Here is a 21,817-nt window from a genome sequence, read left to right as displayed (position 1 = left end):
GAGACCCGCAAAGCTTACATTCCTGGGGTAAAAATCCCCATGATATGCACCAAATCAAATAGAAACAAGATTAAGTGTAAGTCCTTTAAAACATTTCTCAGTAATCATGTCTGTAATTTCTAAGGTTTTTTTTTTTACACCACATTGGCCATTTTGTTCCCTTGGCCTTTTATTTTGGAGGATCTGGGTTTGACTGCGATCTGTGAAATGTGGTGGACTGAATTCTCGCTCTGATTCTGGCATCCGGACACAGGGTGGGCATGGGGTGGTGACTGTCACCAGGTCCCAGCAGGTTCAGAAGCATCAGGAACAGGGGGGCCGCGGCAGTGACACCTGGCCACACGACCAGAGATACGAGTCAAGGTTCAGCTCTTAGTTGGCAGACCGTGGACACGTCATCATTTGGAACCTCAGTCTCTTCTAAAAATGGGAGTGGGGGGGAGAGTCAACGGGGTGACTTCAGAGATCCCCTGCGATGGGGCAGTCAGCTATTCTAGAGTTGTTCCTCATGCCTGACACTGAGTGTAAATCTTGTGCTAGAGAATCAAAGCACCGCGGCCAGATTTCTTATCTCAGAGGAGGAATGATAACAGCCCCTATCACTGTATAACAGTATGCAACTCATGGAGCATTTTCATTGCATTGTCTCGTGTAATCATCCAAGTAAATATTTTCAGCCTCACTCTGCAGATAAGAAAACTGAGGCAGGTGGTGGGGAGCCCATGCAAGGCCACAAAGCTAAAAATTGCCAACGGAAAGAACCCTGATCTGATTTTCAAGCTTTCCACACTCTTCTCATTCCCATCACAAGTGGCCATGAGGCTATGTTGAGGGATTATGGAGGTAAAATTCTCAAAGCAAAATTTATTTTCCTCCCTGTACTTTCTACCCTGAGACTCACTCAGTTCACCAATGAACCTGGGCGGGGCCCATCCTGGGACTTGTACATTTCTCAGCCTCCTGCCTCACTTCACAGGGCTGCCCAGCAATGGTTAATCCACCAGCTCCCACCCACTTTCCCAGAGGGTCAGCTGGAAGCCTCACCAAAGTAATTCCAACCATGTTTGCAGAACTGCTCTGACGTGAGCCATCTGCTTTGCAGACCTTGGTTGTGCTCAGCATTGAGTCAGTGAAGAAAAATCTGCCCATCTGGAGGAAGGGCTGGAGACCAAGGCTGAGCCTCGGCCAGGCTGGCCCTGCAGCTAAATATGGCTCTGGAGTTGCTGCTCTCAGCCTCTTCTTACAGGTGATGGCCATGGAGTGGCCCCAGGAGCCCAGGAGATCCCAGAGCTGAGCTCCTCCTACCTTTGGTTTTCACTGGGCCACTGCTGGGCTTTAACCACTGCCCCCTCATAGCCCCCTATGGGCCCCACAGCCTTCAGAGCTCTCAGAGGAAGGTAGCTGCCCTGGCCAGGTGCCCCCATTGGCCCTCGGCTTCCTGGGGGAAGTCTCGAGGCTGCCAACGCTGTCAGAGCTGTTGAAACCGCACAGCCCCGTGTCTTTGTAACCTGGCCTCTCAGAGGTGGATCACCCTGCCTCTACCCCTAAAGGTCACGTGGGCCCCCAAACACTGGGAGATGTTTGGCTACAGGGTGCCCCTCCCCACAGCCCTGCTCAGCAGAGAGTGGGGAAGGGCAGGGCCAGTGGGAAAAGCGTGCAGGAAGGAGGTTTCCAGTTCCTGCTTCCTCCCCTGCTTACTAGCCTGGGTGACTTTGGGCAGGTTACCCAAGCTCTCTGAGCCTCAGTTTCCTCTTCTATAAAATGGGAATAATGATAATACTCCTTCCCCAGGGCTGTGATGAAAAATGCGATTAATATAGGCAAACACGTTGGCAAATTGTAGAATCCTGAACAAATTCAACCTCTCCCTATTTTCCCATTTTTAAATACTGTAAATAACTTTTTAAATGATTCTTAAATTATAATTTTTTTCAGTGTCTACAACCAATTTTATTTTAATATAATCTAAACACATACCCTTTAGAAAATACCAAGAAAAATTTATGTACAAGAGTTGATGCTATTGCATTTGGATAAAGCTGGCAAGTTCTTGCTACTAGCATAGCCCAGGAAACACCACCGAGGAAACCTAATATATTGGAATAGGTGTTGTGGTGTTTGGCCCACAGTTTGATAGCTCTCAGGGTTAACCTGAGAAGCTGTCAATGTTTGGTACTAGATGTACAATTTCATCGGTTACCCTGCAACCATTAAGACTTCTTACGCATCTTATATATAAATTTTTAAGCAGACTGTCATCTCTTAAGCCCAAGTCTCCTGGAATAGTCTGCAGTGCTAATCCTGCAAACAAAATATCAATCTCTATCCCATCAAAACACAGTTTGATAACTGGTACAAATGCTTCTTCAACAGCTCTTAAATCTTTTACTTCTTCCTCTAATTTCAACTTATGATAGAATGAGGTGAAAAAATCACTTCGATCAACATGTCTTGATGTGCAGCACACAACGCATCAATATCGGCACCTTTTGTATGTACTCCTAATCTCTAAGATCCAAATGTAAAAATTTTTCCACCACCATTTTCAATTACAGATTGTGGAAGATTCTCGCTTTCACTGATTTCTGGTATCCACTCTTTTACCAGGTTATTTAATTTTCCCCAAATTAAAATCCTGCGCTGCAGTTCCTCTTCCTCTTCAAAAACGCCAAAGAGCTTCAGAGTCTCAATTAGTTTCTGTGTACGTAGGCAGTCAGTCTTCTTGGGGGCTGCTAAGCTAATGGGAGAGGTAATGCCATAGTGCTTCTGTGGCGGCTGTGTTTGCTGTGATCCCTGCGTTGTAACTGGAAACCGCATGGTCCTGCGCGGGCACTGCCCAGTAACCCGCCCCCCGCTGCCGCCCTGGGCATGACCCACTGAGACGGGGGTGAGGGGTGCCTGCCTCAGCCGTGGGTCCAACCCCCTTAAATTATAATTTTTAAAAGCCATTTTAATAGGTGCCTTTTAAACATTTTAATAGACTTTGTTAGCACAGTTTTAGGTTTACAGAAAAATTGAGATGATAGTACAGAGAATTCCATACACACCAGCCCAGTTCCCCCTACTGGTAACTTCTTACATTATTAAGTGTGGGACATTTGCTACAGTTAATGAACCAGTATTGATACATTATCATTAACTAAAGTCCATACTTTAGCTTTCTTTAGTTTTTACTTAAGGTCCTTTTTCTGTCCCAGGATCCCATCCAGGACACCACATTACATTTAGTTGTCATGTCTCCTAAGGCTCTTCTTGGCTGTGACAGTTTCTCAGCCTGTTTTGGATGACCTTGTCACTTTTCAGGAGTACTGGTCCGGGATTTTGTAGGATGCCCCTCTATTGGAATTTGTAGGTGCCTTTTTAAAAAAGAGTGCTTGTAGTTAAAAAAAAAAAAAAAAAAAAAAAAAGAACTAGAAAATAGGTGTTGACTGGTTTGGTGGGGAAAATAAATATATTTTTTCCTTTTTCTTAAAACAATGTCTTCACCGCCAGCCCCAGCACCGCCCTCACCGCCCTCGACCCCATTGGCTTCTCCCAGCTCCTGGGGCAGATGTGTGCGGTCCGTGAGTCCTCCTGTCCTCTCCCCGGTGGCTCTTCTGGTTATAAATGCTTTTTCTTTTTTTTCTTTTTTTTTAAACAGATGATTCCTTTTTTTTTTTAATTTATTTTATTTATTTATGGCTGTGTTGGGTCATATCCTCCTAGCTCTATCCAGGGGGTCTTTCCCTTCTGGTTCTGGGATCACCTGGAGGCCCCACGGGGCTATGGGTGCCTGTGGAGCTGTGCCTGGGATCTGGGAAGGCCAGCCAAGGCGCTCCTCCCCCTCTAACCTCCGTGGTGGGTCAGCACATCAGCCCAGCCGCAGCCTTACTTGGGACCCGTCAGCACCCAGGCTGACAGCACCCAGTTCTCACCCAACGGGCCAGCGCTCCCGGTGGGCAGGCACCCTGCAGCGGGCTTGTGCACCTCCTCCTAGCTCAGTGCTGGCAGAGAGAGCCCCAGGACAACGTGGAGTGGACTTGTAGAGGGGGTTGTGCAGGAAGGGTGATCCCTAGGGCCTGGGCTGGAGGAACGAACCCGGCCAAAGGGGACTGACAGGGCAGCCAAGAGCCAGCATCTGAGGAACCCCGAGAGGGTGGAGTTGGTGCAGGGGCCTCCTGGTGCCAGGAGGCAGAAAGGTGCACGGGAAGGTGAGAGAACGCGGTGTGAAGCAAGATGAGGAACCAGTGAGGGCAGTTCTTTAAGGGAACGGGCGGGAACACAGCCTCCAGCGAGACACGCCTTTTATAGGGATCCAGAGGTCTCCACTGGGGAGGGCAGGGAAACTCTGCGCCCACCTAAGTCCAAGTTCTAGGGGCAGGTCTGGCGTGAGGTCCTGGACCGCCCCCGCCCCGGCCTCGGCTGGTTTCCTTTCTCTCGTGCTTTTTATTTGCTCCACCCCTAGCCCCGCTCCAGACTCCCAGAAGCCTACCTCTCCCTTTTCCCCACTAACCTGCTTTCAGTCATTTTCACGTTAGGGCATGTAAATGCACGGGTCCCTTTCCCTCAGTACTTGGCGTTCGAGGTCCCACCTCAGTGCAGGGTGAGGACTGTTCTGTCCCGGGAGTTTCGTCTGCACGTGGTGCAGATGTGCAGAGGAAGGGGGCAGCGGGCTCCTGTAGGGAGGGGCGCCCAGGTGGGCTTCTAGGATAGGCAGCAGGGCAGAAGATCCCCCAGCCTCCCTCCCCAGCCTCACAGGCCTGTACTGGCTGAGTGTCTCCCAGGACAGAAAGGAGGGGCAGAAGCTTAGCTGGGTGTGGGGGGAGCCCAGATGTGGGAGCGGTCAGCCTGTCGAGCCTGCGGGCAGGCCTTCGGGGTGGTTCAGGAACCTCTGGGCAGGGCCCTGTCTGCTGCCTCAGTGATGGACGGGGCCAGCAGCCACCTGCTGAAAGGAAATGTCGCAGGGAGCCAGGGTGGTCAAGGACCGCTAGTGACCCAGCTCTGATACTTGTCCCTGCTTGTGTGCAGGGCTCTGGACAGACCGAGGCAGGTATCAGGCTCCCAGAATGAGAAAGGCAGATGAGAGGTGGTGAGTCAGAAGGTGTTAAGTGTTTAGATACGCCTTGCCTCATTCCTCAGAAATTTTTTTGGCCTAAACCCCCCCCCCCAAAAAAGGCATACAATGAAACCATATATTGTAAAGAAAAATAATCAATTCTATAGACAGGACTTCCCTGGTGGCGCAGTGGTTAAGAATCCGCCTGCCAATGCAGGGGACACGGGTTCGAGCCCTGGTCCGGGAAGATCCCACATGCCGCAGAGCAACTAAGCCCCTGCGCCACAACTGCTGAGCCTGCGCTCTAGAGCCCGCGAGCCGCAACTACTGAGCCCGCGTGCCACAACTACTGAAGCCAGCGCGCCTAGAGCCTGCGCTCCGCAACAAGAGAAGCCACCGCAATGAGAAGCCCGCGAGCGGGGGCTCGCCACAACTAGAGAAAGCCCGCGCGCAGCAACGAAAACCCAAAGCAGCCAAAAATAAATTAAATTAAATTAAATTAATAAATAAAGTATAGACAATCCAGAAAGAAGAGGATGTCAAAACCTGGAGAGAGGAAAAAGAACATGGGTGCTGTCAGAAGGACCTCAGCCACTAGAGGTGGGCCCTGCAGCTAGTGTTGATGCCTGACAGCCGCTCACTGGGCCCCCGGGGGAGATCTGGTTCTGAGCAGCCCAGCTCCTGGAGAACCTCCCAGGGTGAGCCAGCGGCTCCTGTGCCCTCACGAGGTAAGCCAGCATCTCCAGTGAGCTCCATGGTCCCTGCCTGTGTGAGATGTCAACAGGAAGGGTTCCAGGGTCAAATAAATTTGGGTAACATTCATATTATACCCCACTCCCCTTACCCTTGGGAAGGTCACAGTGTGTAATTATTGAAAGGCTCTGAGATGTCTCCACACTTGACCTGGTTAGCTTTGCATTTCCCAAACTTACTTGACCACAGAACCCATTTCTCAAGGAACATCTGTTAACCCCAAGGAACTAGTTTCTACAGAACACACTTTAGGGGACACAGGAATAAGTGACTTGATTGGTTGTTTGTTCTTACTGACTAGAGACCAATTATTATGGAAGACTTTACCAAAAAATAATCATTTTCATTTAGAAGACCTGATATGGAGCTACTTTTTTTTTTACTGCAAATACTGACATAACCAATTATCTATTGGTTAGATAACAAACTAGGCAATAAAGGCAATAAACTAGAGTTTCTGGTAATAAAACTACAATTTAAGCACATAGAAGGCACATGTTCTATATAATAAATCATCCAAAAATAACTTCAGATTGTGAAGATATGAATTACAAAAGGGGAGCCAATACTATGTTCGCCCATTTTTTCTTTTTTTCTATTTCCCCCTTTTTGTTGTTGCTGTTCTGTACCTTGCTTTGTTTCACTTAACACATCTTGGAGATTATTCCGTATCAACAGAAAGCATCTTCGTTTTTTTTTAGGGCTGCACAGAATATTGTCGTAGAGGGAACATAGTTTGTTTCACCTGTTCTCTATGGATGAACATTTACCTTTAGTCTTTTCTGTTGCAACCAATGCTGCAATAAATAACCTTACCCATACATTATTTTCACACATGAGTATGTCTGTAGGAAGATTACTACATGTGGAATTGCTGGAGCATACTGACGATATCCTCAAATTGCCTTTGTCGGGATTGAGCATGTACATTCCCCCACGCCTCTCCAAATGATCATGCTTTGACCTTTGCAATCCGAAAGGTTAAAAATGGTGTCTTAGTATAGTTTTACTTTATGTTTCTTTTATGATGAGTGAGGATAAATGCCTTTTAATATGTGTAAGAGACATTAATTTTTCCTTTTTCCATTAACTGTTTATATCTTTGCCCATTTTTCTATTGAGCTTTCATTTTTTTCCTTTTAAATACTAGGAAGATTTATATATCACTTGTGGTCTGGGATCTGAATAACATATTTTTCCCTATTAATTTTTAGTTTGACCTTGCTTATTGTGATTTTTTTTTACCATGCAAATTTTTTTTACTTTAATGTAAAGTTTATCATTTAAATTTTTTATGGCTTCTAGGTTACAATTTGATAGCCTATCACTACTCTAAGATTATAATAGAATTCTCCCATTGTCTCTTCTAGGATATATAGATTTATAAATATATTTATAATGTAAACATATTAAAATATATCATATAAATACATAAACAATAAATATGTAAATAATACAAATGGCTAGATTTATCATATTTATATATAACATATAAATAATATAAAGTACATTGTTAAGATATATAATGTTATGTTTATGTAAATATTATTCCATTTAGAATTTATCCCCATGACAAGATGAGCTATAACTTGATTTTTTTCTAGATGGCTACTCAGTTGTTCCAATTCCAGTTGTGAATAATTTATCTTTACTAAATTCCTATGTTTGGAACTATTTCTGGACTTTCTATTTTGTGCCATTTATGAATCTCTGTATACTCTTGCACAAGTTCTGTACTATTTTAAATATTGTAGCTCTATATGTGTTTTAACAGCTAATAGAGCTAGACTCCACTCCCTTTAGATTTTTTTCTGGCTAGGCTTTATGTTTACTTTTTCCTTGTAAACTTTAGGATCAGCTAAGTTCCAATTTTTAAAAAATCCTCTTGCTATTTTTATTGGGATTGCATTAAATTTATAGACTGACTTAAGAGGAAGTGCCAATTTTATGATGATGAATCGTTTTAGCCAAGAATGCAGGCCACCTTTTAAATGGAGTACATGATTGTCTACGCCTCTCCAGGCAGGGTGGTGTCCTTGGAGTTAGCTATAAGGGTGAACCACACTAGTCAAAGAAGTCTTGAACACTGTTGGACATAAACAGCGTGGCTGGAAGCCTCTGTAATCAAATGAGGAAGCATAACCATCCCTCCCAGAAGAGAGCCCTGATGTGAGTTGGAGGCAGTTGTCAGGATTCTAGAACCGGGTCGTGTACAGATGCCACCTTAAAAGAACAGTGCCTGCAGCCAAGGGACATAGCTCGAGCCAAGCTCACAAAGAAGGAGCCAGGGAAGAAATACACTAATCTCACTTTCCTCCCTCCCTCTGGTCTTTAGGGCTCCCCGCTGGCCAAACCCTCCCAGCAGCCAGAGGCCCCGGGAGCCCACAGTTTCATCCACTGAGGTCAGCTCTGGGGCAGAGGGCAGGATGGAAAAGGGTGTAGGCTGGATGTGGGGAGGCAACCAGAAGGTACCCATCCTCACCTCCAGCTCACACAGTCCAGCACTCAGGCCCCCAAGACAGTTGTTTCTGCTCTGAGATAAATGGAGTAAATAAAGATCAGAAGGTTATCACCTCCTTCTGCCCCTTCTAAAAGGACTTTGTACCTAGGCAGGAAGGCTAAAATCATGTAACAACTGGAAAACCCACCAGGAAGGGAAGGCAGGAGTTTCGTGGTGCACTGTTCAGTGACACATCCCCTGAGCGGTCTGGGCGGCCACCCTCACCTCTGCCAAAATATCTTCTTGTGTGACTGGAGAGCAGAGCCAAACAGACAAAGAAATGAGCACGAGGCAGAAATGTTTGCTCAAGTCCAGAGTCCCTTATAGATACATAATTTAAACACCCGTAGAAAACTGCACACCGGATCTTTCTTTTTCAAGCCCCATCCACGTGGCAGCATTCCAGGAGAGGCCTTGGTCACTGGCAGGCGCCCTCTCACACCAGTTTGCACCACAAGTGGTCTGGAGCCCCAGAGGTCAGCGGGTTGTCCTGCCTGGCCCGTACCAGCTGGCCTGGTTTTGTTGTTGTTGTTGTTGTTTTAATAAATTTATTTATTTATATTTTTGGCTGCATTGGATCTTCGTTGCTGCGTGCAGGGTTTCTCTAGCTGCGGCGAGCAGGGGCTACCCTTCGTTGTGGTGCGCAGGCTTCTCATTGTGGTGGCTTCTCTTGATGCGGAGCACAGGCTCTAGGCACGCGGGCTCAGTAGCTGTGGCGCACGGGCTTAGTTGCTCCGCGGCATGTGGGATCTTCCCGGACCGGGGCTTGAACTCATGTCCCCTGCATTGGCAGGTGGATTCTTAACCACTGCACCACCAGGGAAGTCCCTGGCCTGGTTTTATCCGGACCAGGATGTGACTGACCCAAACAGGCTGTGCCAGGAGGAGACTCCAGTGACTTCTCCAACCAGGTCACCTCTACAGAAGCAGATCACCATGGGATTACCCAGAGGAGACGGGTTTTCATAAATCATTTTAGGGAGAGTAGATTGTGACCTTGGTAGGGAGAACCCTCAGCCCGAAGGAGTGACACTGTGTGAGGCTACAGCTAATGAGGGTGCAGAACAGGTTTCCACGTGGGGAGAAAACCCTCAGGCGGACGTGGCCATCCAGGCGGAGCGAGCAGGAAGCTAGAGAGAAAACACTGTGCAGCCCAAACACTGAAACATAATGGAGTCACCTCTCAAGGACAGAAGCCCCCAAGACCATGTTTCGTGAACTGGGTGAATTAGAAATTGACACCTACTTGTAAAGGAGACTGTTCAGATTATACATTAAAAGCGTGTGCTTTGCTCAGACAGATCTGACAGCCACTCATCAGCTGAGACCTTGGGGTGAGCCACCCAATCTCCTCACAGAGGGTGGTAATAGTACCCACCTACCCCAGATTGTTTTGTGGCGAGGAAATGAGATAACGTCATGATACTTTCGACTGAAAAAAACGCACAACCTAAAAGTCGCGAGTTATGTTTTATTCGGGGACCTAACTGAGGACTATAGCCTGGGAGACAGCCTCTCAGGTAGCTCTGAGGGACTGTTCCAAAGAGGTAAGGGAGGAGCAGGATATGTAGGAGTTTTTACTGAAAAAAATAATGTAGTGGACATCAAAAGATCACTGCTAATCACAAAAAAACAGACATCTCAAGTTAATGATTTTAGTGTTTTTCTATGTATGGGAAGATCCAAGAGTCTGGGCTCATTGAAATTATTCCCTAGATATGCATCTTAACTATCTAGGACCAGTTTTTCTCCATCCTGAATCCCCTCAGGGTGCCCTGTTTGGGTGGCTACCGTGGCTGATGGCTTGATGGCAGCAACATTGTTGCTTCCTGGAATGACAGGCAACATTTTGTTGTTGTTGTTTGCAATGCATGTAAAGCATTTTAGCACAGGGCCTGGCACACAGTAAGTCTCCGTGAATGTAAGCTACGATAACCGTTGTCTTCAGATCTTGTTACTGAGAAAGCTTATATGAACAGATATTAAATAAACTTTAAAAATGGGCTCTACATAAGGGAGCTTCCCAACTTAGTTAAAAATATTTTGCTGCATGGGGTGAGGGAGAAAGTTAAGAAATCAGAATAATAAAATAGGATTTCAAATGCTTCCACCTTATTAGAAATCAAGATGTTCTTCTAAGTGGCTCTAAGTCTCCCTCAACTCCAGAATTTGGAGACCCGATAAAAAAACTTTGAACCTTTGACTGTAAAATGCATCTAACTCTTGTTGCTTCTTGCTTGTGCTGTGATCTTAGTGCCAGGGTCTTGGCTGTGCAATGACAGGCCATCCTCCTGTTGCTGCAAGGAATTGCATTGCAGTGAATGGGTGATATGTTTTAATATTTCTGAGCCAAGGGTATTGGGGTATTAAGATACAATGTAGGATTTCAGGAAGCTGCCAGCTTGTTACCCCTTAGTTTTAAATTTGAATTGCAGTTGGATTTTCCTAGTTAGAAGTGGGGTCTTTCCCTAGTTAGAAGAATCAGATACTCTTAACCAAAGGAAATCTTCAGCAAGGTATGGTTTTTAAACAAAACCCAGGATTTGGATTCAGAGGATTTACATGTAAGACCTGCTAACTGTGTAGAACATAGATTTCCTGAGCTTCATCCAAAAAAGGTGATAATAATTAGGATAATCATCTCATAAGATTTCTGTAAGTATCAAATAAAATGTGGACCATGTTCTTTGTAAATTGCAGAGTATTATATACAATGTTAACTACTTGTTATTTCTGTTTATTTATTTATTGATTTTTTGGCTGTGTTGGGTCTTTGTTTCTGTGCGAGGGCTTTCTCTAGTTGCGGCAAGCGGGGGCCACTCTTCATCGCGGTGCACGGGCCTCTCACTGTCGTGGCCTCTCTTGTTGCGGAGCACAGGCTCCAGACGTACAGCCTCAGTAGCTGTGGCTCACGGGCACAGTTGCTCCGCGGCATGTGGGATCCTCCCAGACCAGGGCTCGAACCCGTGTCCCCTGCATTGGCAGGCAGACTCTCAACCACTGTGCCACCAGGGAAGCCACTACTTGTTATTTCTTTCATTCCTTCTGGTGGAAGGAGCACAGACCAGAAGTCAAGAGTCTAGATTCCTGTCCCTGTCTGCCCTTTCCAGGACCTGTGACCTCAAGAAACTTAATCTCTCTTTTTTTTTTTTTTGGCCACACTGTGCGGCTCGCGGGATCGTAATTCTCTGACCAGGGATTGAACCTGGGCCCCAGCAGTGAAAGCGCAGAGTCCTAACCACTGGACCACCAGGGAATTCCCTTTTTTTTTTTTGTAACTTACTCTAAAAGGTACAGTTTTGTCGTCTAGGAGACATTCTAGGATTATGAATCCTTTCAGAGGAAACATGTTAGATTGGAATAGGAAGGGATGAAGAAAGCAATCCTCTCTGAAGGGCAGGGGGAGATGAGGCCTTGCTCCTCCCGGGGTGACCAGGAAAAATACTTCTGGGACATGAAGGAAAAAAACAGGGAGCCATGAAACGTGGCCACTGATTTCTGGGATGTCGCAAGAACGTCCAGGTCTGGTGGTGAGCGGTAATCTGAGACACATGTACAGTCAGCACTGACCTAGATGTATGACCCACAAAAAGAAAAAAAAAAAGGAAAAGGCATCACTATGAATTCAGTCACTGTCCCACGAATAGCCGCACAGTCAGCTGTGACCTCCAACACTAAAAAACAATCGACAGGTCCTGCAGACACACACTCGTGTGATGCCTACACACACGCACAAGGGAAAGGCATCGACTATTGGTACCAAGGGAAACAGAACCAGGAGGGCGTTAAGATGGGCCCCCCAGAGTCAGACAGACTGGGCAGCTCTTCTGAGGATCTGACAGAAGAGCTACAGGAACCATGGGAATAACTGGTTTCAGGACAAATGTCGCTGAAGTTCCTACACTTGGGCCCACTTTATCCACAAGCCTGTCTGCCTCCATGTATTGACAGACCCAAGTCATTTTCCAAGATACCTAGAAAATCTCAAATAACCTCAAGAAAAATAAGAATCACAGGCATCTGCAGGTTCTCAAAGAAGGACTAAAGTCAGGAGAAAATCTGAAGTTGGAGGAAGGGGAATAGATTGAAAAGGAGGATCTCGTGACTCGAAGAGTGGCTGTCACTTGGTGTAGCCATCCTCCAGGACAGACAGTATGACGAGGTCTAAGTGAGAGAGGGGCGGGTGCTCAGAAAAGGCCTGAATGTCATCTGTTTCAATGACGGTCTGGTTCCTACGAGGCGGCGTATGGAATCAAGCCGGGAAAAGCTCCTCTACCTAGATTTCCATCCTCACCAACCAGGGGCTCCTTCCCCAGGGCCAGCGCTTAAAACTCTCATTGCCAAGTTTCTCTGTAAGCTCCTATTCTCAGTGTGTCAAAGAGTCTCTAGTTTGGTTTATATAAATACCTAGTTGACCCAAAAGGTTGTCTCTGAGATCTGACAAACACCACACCTTTTAAACTCTTCCTTGTCGTGTTTTACTGTTGGCAGTGCACTTAACCTCCCAAGCCTTGCCATCCTCAGCTCTAACATGGAGATGGTCATAGCACCATCCTCATAGAGCTGTTGTGAGAAATAAATGAAATGATGAAACTGCAGCTCCTAGAACAGTGGCTGGCACATAGGAAGGCCTCATCAGTAATGGCTATTGCCCAAGTTCCCCTAGCAGTCAAGAGGCAGGAACTGGTAGCCCTGGCTAATGGGTCAGGAAATAGGGACATGATCCGTTCTTGTAACTGAGAAGTCCAAGGCAGGTGTGGCTTCAGGTACAGCTTGATACAGGGACTCAAGTGATGACACCAGGACATGGTTTCTCTCTCTCCAGCTCTCAGCCCCTCTTCCTCTGAGTTGGCTGCAAGATGGCTTCAGCAGTCGACTGTACCTCATTGTAGAGCCAATGCAGTAGAAGAGGGCACCTGTCCACTCTCTCTGAAGCCCCAGGAGTGGTCTCCTCATACCTCCCTGGCTCTGGCTGGATAACAGAACCTTCCCCAAGCGAACCATTGAAGCCAGAGAATGTGCAGCCTAGCTTGCTGCAGATCCACCTCTGGAACTGGGGGCAGGGCCAGCGCTACCCAAACCTCTCAGGCAGGGAGGAGGCAAGGAGACTTGCTTCCCAGAGGGTCACTGGTGGCGCCAGGAGGGAAGAGATGGCCGCTGAGTGGAAAACTGCGGTGAACCCACAGCGGCCGCCCAACCTAAGGAGCAAAGGCATTTAACTTCCTCTGGCTGCCGACTGGCTGCTTAGGGAGGGGTGTGCCTCCACTTCCCACAGGGCCGCGTGAGCACCTAGAGGCCGCGGAGCCGCTCCCCCGTCATTGCTAAGTGTTAGCAGGTCAGCCGGTTCAGCAGCTCTCAGGACACCAGCTAGTCCACAGAATTCAAAGATTGCGCTGAATTTCAGTAACACTTTTTAAAAAGAGTTGACATTTTTTAAAAATTTTATTTATTTATTTTTATGTATTTATTTTTGTCTGCATTGGGTCTTCGTTGCTGTGCACAGGCTTTCTCTAGTTGCGGTGAGCGGGGGCTACTCTTCGTTGCGGTGTGCGGGCTTCTCATTGCAGTGGCTTCTCTCGTTGCGGAGCACGGGCTCTAGGCACGTGAGCTTCAGTAGTTGTGGCACGCGGGCTCAGTGTTGTGGCTCACAGGCTCCAGAGCACAGGCTCAGTAGTTGTGGCGCACGGGCTTAGTTGCTCCGCAGCATGTGGTATCTTCCCAGACCGGGGCTCAAACCCATGCCCCTGCGTTGGCAGGCAGATTCTTAACCACTGCGCCACCAGGGAAGTCCTTCAGTAACACTTTTAATAGACCTGCCAATTAATAAAAATAAACCCAGCCACGGAAATCAAACTCATCTGAGGCTGTTTCCTATTCTTGTCATGGGAAATTGTAGGAAAGTGCACATTCCTTAAGAACGGAGTAAACTTCCTCATCCTCGTCCCAGAACGCCCCCATCAGTCGGGCCTTTTATCTTGTGGCAAACATGACCCCTCCCCGCTACCAGCTTGCTTCTGACCACCTGAAACGGGTGTGTGCTTTACACACATGCTCTCGTCACGCCTCCCAGTTACTCACGTGTCACAGAGGAGGGCACCGAGGCTAAGGGGAGGCCAGACTGCCAGACAGCCGACCATCTGACTGTCCCCATCCTTGACTCCCACGTGTGGTACCCACACACCCACCCAGAGGTGTTCCTCGCCCGTCCTCAGGGAGATAGCCCAGGGTGCCTTCTCAGACTCGGGCTCTTGCATTTGTGTCCGTGGGGCTGACTGCCGGTGTCTCCTCCCTCACCTCTGCATCCTTCTCCCAGGAGAAGATGCATGACATTCAACCCCTTCCCATCCATCACTACGGAGAAGATGCATGACATTCAACCCCTTCCCATCCATCACTACATTTTCTTCCTCTCCCTCAGACTCGCCCACCTTTACGCCCTGCGTTGTCAGAAGCCTCTGCTGCTGAACTGGAGTCCTCACTCCACACGTGCTCGCTGCCATGCACCTTCGGTGGACCAGGCACGGAGCCGGCTGTGAGGACACAGTCCAGCCATCACAGGGTTCTGGGTCCTTCAGGGAATGAATTCTCCCATCTCAACTATCACAGCGAAAACATTTCTCCCTCAGCATTCCCTCAACGCATCCCCCCAGCCCTCCTCCATACCCCTCATGTGAGGACCGGGGGGAACACCTGTGCCGGGCTCGCCTTAGGCCTCAAGTGCCGGAGGTGGGGAACAAGAGGTTTAACGTCCTCCCGGCACTGCGACCTCTCTGATGAGAGCTCCTTACACCGTGTTCACAGGTGACTGCTGGCTGCTGGCAGCCATTGCCTCCCTCACCTTGAATGAAGAAATCCTGGCTCGAGTCGTCCCCTTGGACCAGAGCTTCCAGGAGAACTACGCGGGGATCTTCCGCTTCCAGGTAACTTAAGGGTTGGCTCGAGCTTCTCCTGAACGGGTCCTGAGGGCTAGGAGCAGGTGCTGGGGGCCAGGCACAGTACTCTTCTACGAAGGACACTGAGAGACAGCAGGAAGCTGCCTGGCCGGTCGCCGCCCTGGGACCCTGTAAGGGCAGCGATGGGGAGGAGGGCGGTAGGGCAGGGTACTCAGGAAGTAATTCCCACATTTTGTTAAGGAAGTTGATTATTTGGGGTCTGATGTGAAGGCACTGCTCACTGTCCTCCTTTTATGCCGGTAAAGGAGAAATAGTATTTTCAAGGGCATAAGGCACAGGGCAGAGTGCCGGAGGGGCAGGTGTGGCCTGGGAGGGAAGGGCAGGTGCCTCTGCGCTCGCTCCTCGGCGAGGCTGTACCTGCAGGAGGAGGACCAGAGGGAGCGTCTCCTCCGGGATGCGATGGGCTTGGGGAAGCGGCGCCGAGGGGCCGGGCAGGGAGGAGGCAGCCGTGGCTGAGGCTCGCGACCCGCACGCTGCCACCACCTCCTCGTCCCGCAGTTCTGGCAGTACGGCGAGTGGGTGGAGGTGGTGGTGGACGACAGGCTGCCCACCAAGGACGGGGAGCTGCTCTTCGTGCACTCGGCAGAGGGCAGCGAGTTCTGGAGCGCGCTGCTGGAGAAGGCCTACGCCAAGTAAGTGCCCGCCGTGCCCGTCCCCCGGCAGCCTGCCCCCAGCTGCCCTGCGTTCTGGGAAGCAACACGGGAGTTAGTCAAGGGCTGTCCTGAAGAGAAGTCCTATTGTACAGAAGGACTACTCTGGACAAAATTGGGCTCTCAATTCTAGGAGATAACGCACCCAGCTATTGCCGTTTTTAACCAAATGCACAGGAACAAGTCATGGTACTGATCGTGCTGGCCTTGAGAAGGACCTCTGCGTCCTTGGCAGGTCATGTTACATTTTTGTCAGCTAAATACAGCAAAGAGTTGCTGCCCGTGGGCAAAACTATCCATTGCAGAGGTAGGAAAATGATGCAGACTTGCCCACGATACATAATAACGCTGAGTGAAACTAGTTTCCCCTAGCCCTCCCAGCCGGGCCCCCGCCCCCCCCCCCGAGGCTGCCCAGAGTCGAGCTTGTCCAGCGCTCAGCACTGCCCATTCTCAGCGGGACGCCCACGTCGGCCCCCCGCTCCAGAGTGGCCTGGTCCTGGCCCTGCTGCCTGGGCTCCCCTCGGGAAAATGACTGGCTCTCAGGCATCAGGAGGATTTCTGTCCCTTCCAGCCCCTGCCAGGGAGGAGGGCCAGGAGTCACACACCCAGCTGTGAGAATCTGGGGCCTGAGGTGCTACTAAGTCTTATGCTCTAATAGTAGAGGTAGGGAAGCCACAGGGCGCCAACATCGCCATGGGGAGAGACCAGCCCCTCCTAACACAGCCCAGGGAAGCTGCTTTCATTACTAAATTGTTTTCTCTTAAGCTATAAATGCCAAACAGCCAATTTAGCAGACCTCCCCTTTCCTGCCAGGATGTAGAAAGAATCAATACGGGAGGTTGGGCCAGATAAACACCGAGGTCCTTCCAACTCTAAGGTTCTGTGAGATTTTTCCGAAAACGTCACAAAGTACCAGGCAGTGGTAGCTGTGGGGACAGTCACTTGCGCTCGTGGGCACCCCGAGGTGGAGACAAACCAAGGAAAGACTGAGCAGAGGGTCCCTGGAGCACCCAACAAAAGAGGCATGGGGGGAGGGGCACTTGGAGCAGCAGAAGTGTCAGCACCAGGTGGCAGCGGCGTCTGTCCCCTTCCTGCAGGATCAATGGGTGTTACGAAGCACGCTCGGAGGGTGCCACCACTGAGGGCTTCGAGGACTTCACCGGAGGCATCGCCGAGTGGTACGAGTTAAGGAAGGCCCCTCCCAGCCTGTTCAAGATCATCCAGAAGGCTCTGCAGAAAGGCTCTCTCCTTGGCTGCTCCATCGATGTAAGTCCAGGCGTCCCTCCCTGGCCGCGCCCCCATCCCCTCTAGCTGAAGTGAGCCTCCTCCAACAGTGACCAAAGAAACCCACTGCTCTCGTTCCCCACGTGGTTAGCGCAGCCTTTGTCCACCATATTGCCCATCACCTGGAGCCCAGGGGTGGCTAGGCGACAACCAGGCTGGCTGGGGTACAACCGCTGGGGCGATGGTGACTCCAGCCTTTCCTTCTCCAGCCTACTTACAACCCTCAGCCTCCTTTGACTCACCACCCCGGACCACAGCTTCCCTGAGAGTCCCCTGCCCTCTGCTGGGCCCAAGGCAGGACCATTCCAGACACCTTCTGCCCCACCTGCAGGGCCTGTGACCGGAGGGAGCCCAGCAGCCTTCCCTCCACGGCTGCAGGGTTAAGGGGCCCGTGGGAAGACTTCAGAAGGCACAGGAAGGAACCATTCCCACGTGCCAGCCTTGCTGGCAAACGTCGCCAGAGGAAGGGAGGTGGGCACAACCCCTGTCCCCAAGGAGCCTCCAGGCTTTGCCTGTGCCCGGCACCAGAGCCCTGTCCTAGCTCTGGTCCCTGTGGGGACAGGGGTAAGAAGTCTGGCTCTGGGGGCCCAAGTCTGTGTCTGACTCTAGGCAGGGATTCTCAAACTTTCTCTGCAAACCATGTTGAGGCAGAGACCCTTTCTACTCCCACGCAGCCCTTCTCATTGACCCAGACAAAAATAACAACCCCCATCAGAACAGATGGGGGAAGGAATGACTGGGGAATTTCTAGTAGAACAAGAGCCAATTCTGAAGTCAGGCAGAAACGAAGGACTGTCCTAGTGTCAACCCCGCAGCGGGCGGGGCAGCCCTTGCAGTTTCAGGGGACCCAGCACACCTGGGCCACCGATGCCGTCCAGGTGTGTGTCCTGAGTCCCCTCCACGGTGTGCCCTTTCCTGCGGGAATTTGTGACTGCGCCTGGCACACACGTGAGTGCAAGTGCCGCTCTCCCAGAGGGCTGCCCTCAGCCTCTTCTCTGGTTGTGAATAACCCGTCAGCACCTCAAAGAAGTAGTAGGAGGGCCTCCAGGCGGAAGCGGGGGCCCTCCACCCGGGCCAAGGCCCTGCTGAGCCCTGAGCAACGGAGGGAGGGAGGGAGGAGGCGGGATGCGGCGGCCGGGCTGGGACTGATTCTCCCACGTTTCCAGATCACCAGTGCTGCAGACTCGGAGGCCATCACCTTCCAGAAGCTGGTGAAGGGGCACGCGTACTCGGTCACTGGCGCCGAGGAGGTAACGCCTGGCAGGCATTCTCAGGGGTCTTTCTCTTGCTCACATGATGGCGAAAGCCATTTTTGCTGCTTGCTGAGGGTGGGGCCCGCGTTCCCCAGTCCTCGCTGAAATTCAGGGCCAAGGGGATGGGCCGGCCCTCCCCAGCCCCTGCCGGCCGTGCGCTGCCCTCTGCTGGCCGCGGGTCGGTCCAGGCGCTCTGTGCCACTGAGTTCCAGAATTGTCTCGCTCTTCTGGACCAGCTAAGGGAATACAACAACACTGCATCTGTGTAGTGTTCCATCCTCTTCAAAGTGCTTTCACATTTGATCTCACAGAAGCATTGGTGCCCCAATTACTGTAGTGGTCAAATCTGACTCTGCCTCTTGCCAGCTGTGTGGCCTTAGGCAGTTATTTAAACTCTCTTCTGCCCCCTAGTTTCCTCAAATTTAAATTAGAAACAGTAATAACAATATCCATGGTAGGGACTTCCCTGGTGGCGCAGTGGCTGGGAATCCGCCTGCCAATGCAGGGGACACGGGTTCGAGCCCCGGTCTGGGAAGATCCCACATGCCGCGGAGCAACTAAGCCCGTGCACCACAACTACTGAGCCTGCGCTCTAGAGCCTGTGAGCCACAACTACTGAGCCCGTGTGCCACAACTACTGAAGCCTGCGTGCCTAGAGCCCGTGCTCCGCAACAAGAGAAGCCACCGCAGTGAGAAGCCCGCGCGCAGCAACGAAGACCCAATGCAGTCAAAAATTAATTAATTAATTAATTATTTAAAAAATCCATTGCAGATTGTTGAGGTGATTCAAACAAGTTAATATATGTAAAGCGCTCAGACTGTACCTGACACATTGTGTCTAAGCAGGTCGCTGTCCTGGACTTTGCTGTGTTTTTGGTTTGTTTTTTTTATACTATAAATACTGTAAGGTAGCCACCATCCACTGTTAACTACAAAACCCGGACTGGATCCCAGGTCTTCTGACATGTGCAGTGCTCTCTCTCTCTCTCTTTTTTTTTAACCATGAATCTTTGTTTTATTTAACACCCCCGCATATATCTTTTTATTTTGAAAAATTTCAATTCTACAGAAAAGTTGACAGAATAGTATAATAAACATCCATATGCTATTTTTCCAGATTCAAGGATGGTTGAAATTTTCCACATCTGTTTTGTCTCTATGTATGTGTACTTTCTTTCTGAGCCATTTGGAAGTAAATTGCAGATGTCACAATGGACACTTCGCTCCTAAATACTTCAGCATTTATCTCCTACCCATAAGGACACTCTCTTACGTAATCCCAGTAATATTTTCATGCTGAAGAAATAAACATTAATTCAATAGCATGATCTAATATATAGTCCATGTAAACATTTTCCCAGTTGCTCCAAAATGTCCTTTATAGTACCCTCAGTGCCCCCAGTCCAGGGTTTAAATCAAGATTCATGCACTGCATTTGCTTGTCATCACCAGTGTTCATTTGAAGGAGCTCCTGTGACAAAAGTACACCCTATTATAGTTAGTTAAACTGAGGTTCAGAGGCGACGTGCCAACGCAGAGTCTAGAACAAGCACATTTGTGCCTCAGACTCGGGATAGAGGTTAAAGAGCCCTGGTCCTCCAAGGGCCAGACCCTGGGAGCTGCCAAAGCTGAGCAGCAGCAAGGGTCTGGGAGTCAAGGCCCTCTCTCTCCCTTTCGTGATCCCCCTTATTACATGGACTTGACGCCTCCCGCCCCTGGCTCATGGAGAAAAAGGGGCTTTGGGCCGGAGAACCTCCAGGCCTGGCTTGAACTCAACATCTCTCCCCTCTCCTTCACCCACCCCTCCTGCAGGTGGAAAGCAGAGGAAGCCTGCAGAAGCTGATCCGCATCCGGAATCCCTGGGGAGAGGTGGAGTGGACCGGGCAGTGGAACGACGAGTGAGGAGGGAAGGGTCGGGAGCTGGGGTAGGGGCACTCTTTCCAGGGGGTTCTGGGGAGCTGAGGAGAGGGGGGGCGTGGTAGCCATGGTGAGAATAAAGCCCCAAGAGCACAGGCCACCCCGAGTGGGACCCCTGTGGCTGGTGGCCCTCTAGGCTCTTAACCAGTGCACTCCAGCCATCTGGGTGCCTTTACAAGGCCCAGGGCTCCTGGGATGCTCATCCTTTCATCACCTCATGGTTCCTCCCTTCCCTAGCTTGGCGTCACCTTGCTATTGGATCTTCAGGGAAAAAATACACCCTTCCTCCCCCAAGCACTCGTTCTATCCCAAGGATGTAAACTTTGTGTCTATGACCAGAGAGAAGTCCTTCCGTTGATGTCCAGGGTTCCTGGTAGGCCCGTTAGACCTTCGACTCTCTGGGGTGAACTCTGTGAGCCCCTCTCATGGTCTTGCTCTGCTCCTGTCTCCCCGTCCTCCTCCACAGCCCAGCACCCACAGTTCTTCACCTTTTCCCTGGCAGCCTCTGCCATGGCATAGAGACGCCTGCCAGGGCCTGCGGGTCAGCTGCAGAGGCCAAGATGAGCGCCCCCTCCCCTACATCGAATTTCCAGCCACCCCTTAAAAGAGCTGACAGGCCCATCTCAGTTTGGGCCACTGATGCTACTTCATGTCTCTCTGATGGGCTGTGTTCATTTTCTGGAATCTTCCTTGCCACCATCTTCCAGGATAATGTATCCTCTCACCTTGCTGCCCTGCACCTCTCAGCCACCTGTGTGTTACTCCTCTCCCGTACTGGGTTCTGGGCCCTCAGGTGGGAGAGCACGTCCCCGGTCCTCAACTTTGGGGCATCTTGGGGAGAAGTCATCGTCCCGCACTAGTTTCTAATGCCTCTCCCATTGCTTGATTTTCCAGCTGCCCAAACTGGACAACTATTGACCCTGAGGTGAGGGAAAGCCTGACCAGACAGCATGAAGATGGGGAATTCTGGTAAGATCCTTAGGCTTTAGGGAAAGAGGTGTCTGATCTTTACTAGAAAAGGAGTGAGATGATCGTGTTGAGGGAGCAGGGGCGTGGGATCCTGGTTTTGTTGTTGTTTTAAATTCACTATAAGACCCTGAACAAAAAAATTCTTGAACCTCTTCAACTTGTCCATCTCAGCAGTAGGGTTTCAAAGCTGAGCAACTCAGCAGACAAGGCTAAGAATTCCTGCAGGCATGTTCAGGTCCCAGGAGAAAAGAGGGGAAAGATGGGCCTTTCTCCCAACCAGTTCCTAGAGATTCATCCCCAGGCCTCAAGAAATGGGTCCCTTGGAGAGTAGCAGTGGGCCCACGCGGCTGTGTCTGTGCTACTCTGGGACCACCTACGTCTGTACAGTACTAGCATTTTACCAAATGAGCAGCCGTATTTCGTCTCATTTGATATACGTGGCCCCCATTTTTACAGATGAGAGTTCTGAGTTTCACAGAGGCTTAAGTAACTTGCTCAAGGTC

General features: G+C 49.9%; 1 protein-coding gene and 1 pseudogene across 2 annotated transcripts in view; one reads left to right on the top strand and one right to left on the bottom strand.

Moving 5' to 3' along the window:
• Window positions 1–21,817, top strand: part of LOC103001799 (calpain-2 catalytic subunit-like) — a 40,965-nt gene that overhangs the window by 6,839 nt on the left and 12,309 nt on the right. For both annotated transcript variants that reach the window (XM_057541180.1, XM_057541176.1), the window contains exons 3-8: window positions 15,090–15,208; window positions 15,740–15,873; window positions 16,989–17,157; window positions 18,342–18,425; window positions 20,241–20,326; window positions 21,240–21,314. In XM_057541180.1, the coding sequence (XP_057397163.1) occupies window positions 15,090–15,208; window positions 15,740–15,873; window positions 16,989–17,157; window positions 18,342–18,425; window positions 20,241–20,326; window positions 21,240–21,314 (667 nt within the window). The remainder of the gene's footprint in view (window positions 1–15,089; window positions 15,209–15,739; window positions 15,874–16,988; window positions 17,158–18,341; window positions 18,426–20,240; window positions 20,327–21,239; window positions 21,315–21,817) is intronic.
• Window positions 1,954–2,817, bottom strand: LOC130707299 (poly(A) polymerase alpha-like; annotated as a pseudogene).

This window comes from Balaenoptera acutorostrata, chromosome 1, assembly GCF_949987535.1.
Source record: "Balaenoptera acutorostrata chromosome 1, mBalAcu1.1, whole genome shotgun sequence".
Taxonomy (NCBI): domain Eukaryota; kingdom Metazoa; phylum Chordata; class Mammalia; order Artiodactyla; family Balaenopteridae; genus Balaenoptera; species Balaenoptera acutorostrata.
This window is presented reverse-complemented; position numbering and strand designations above follow the sequence as displayed.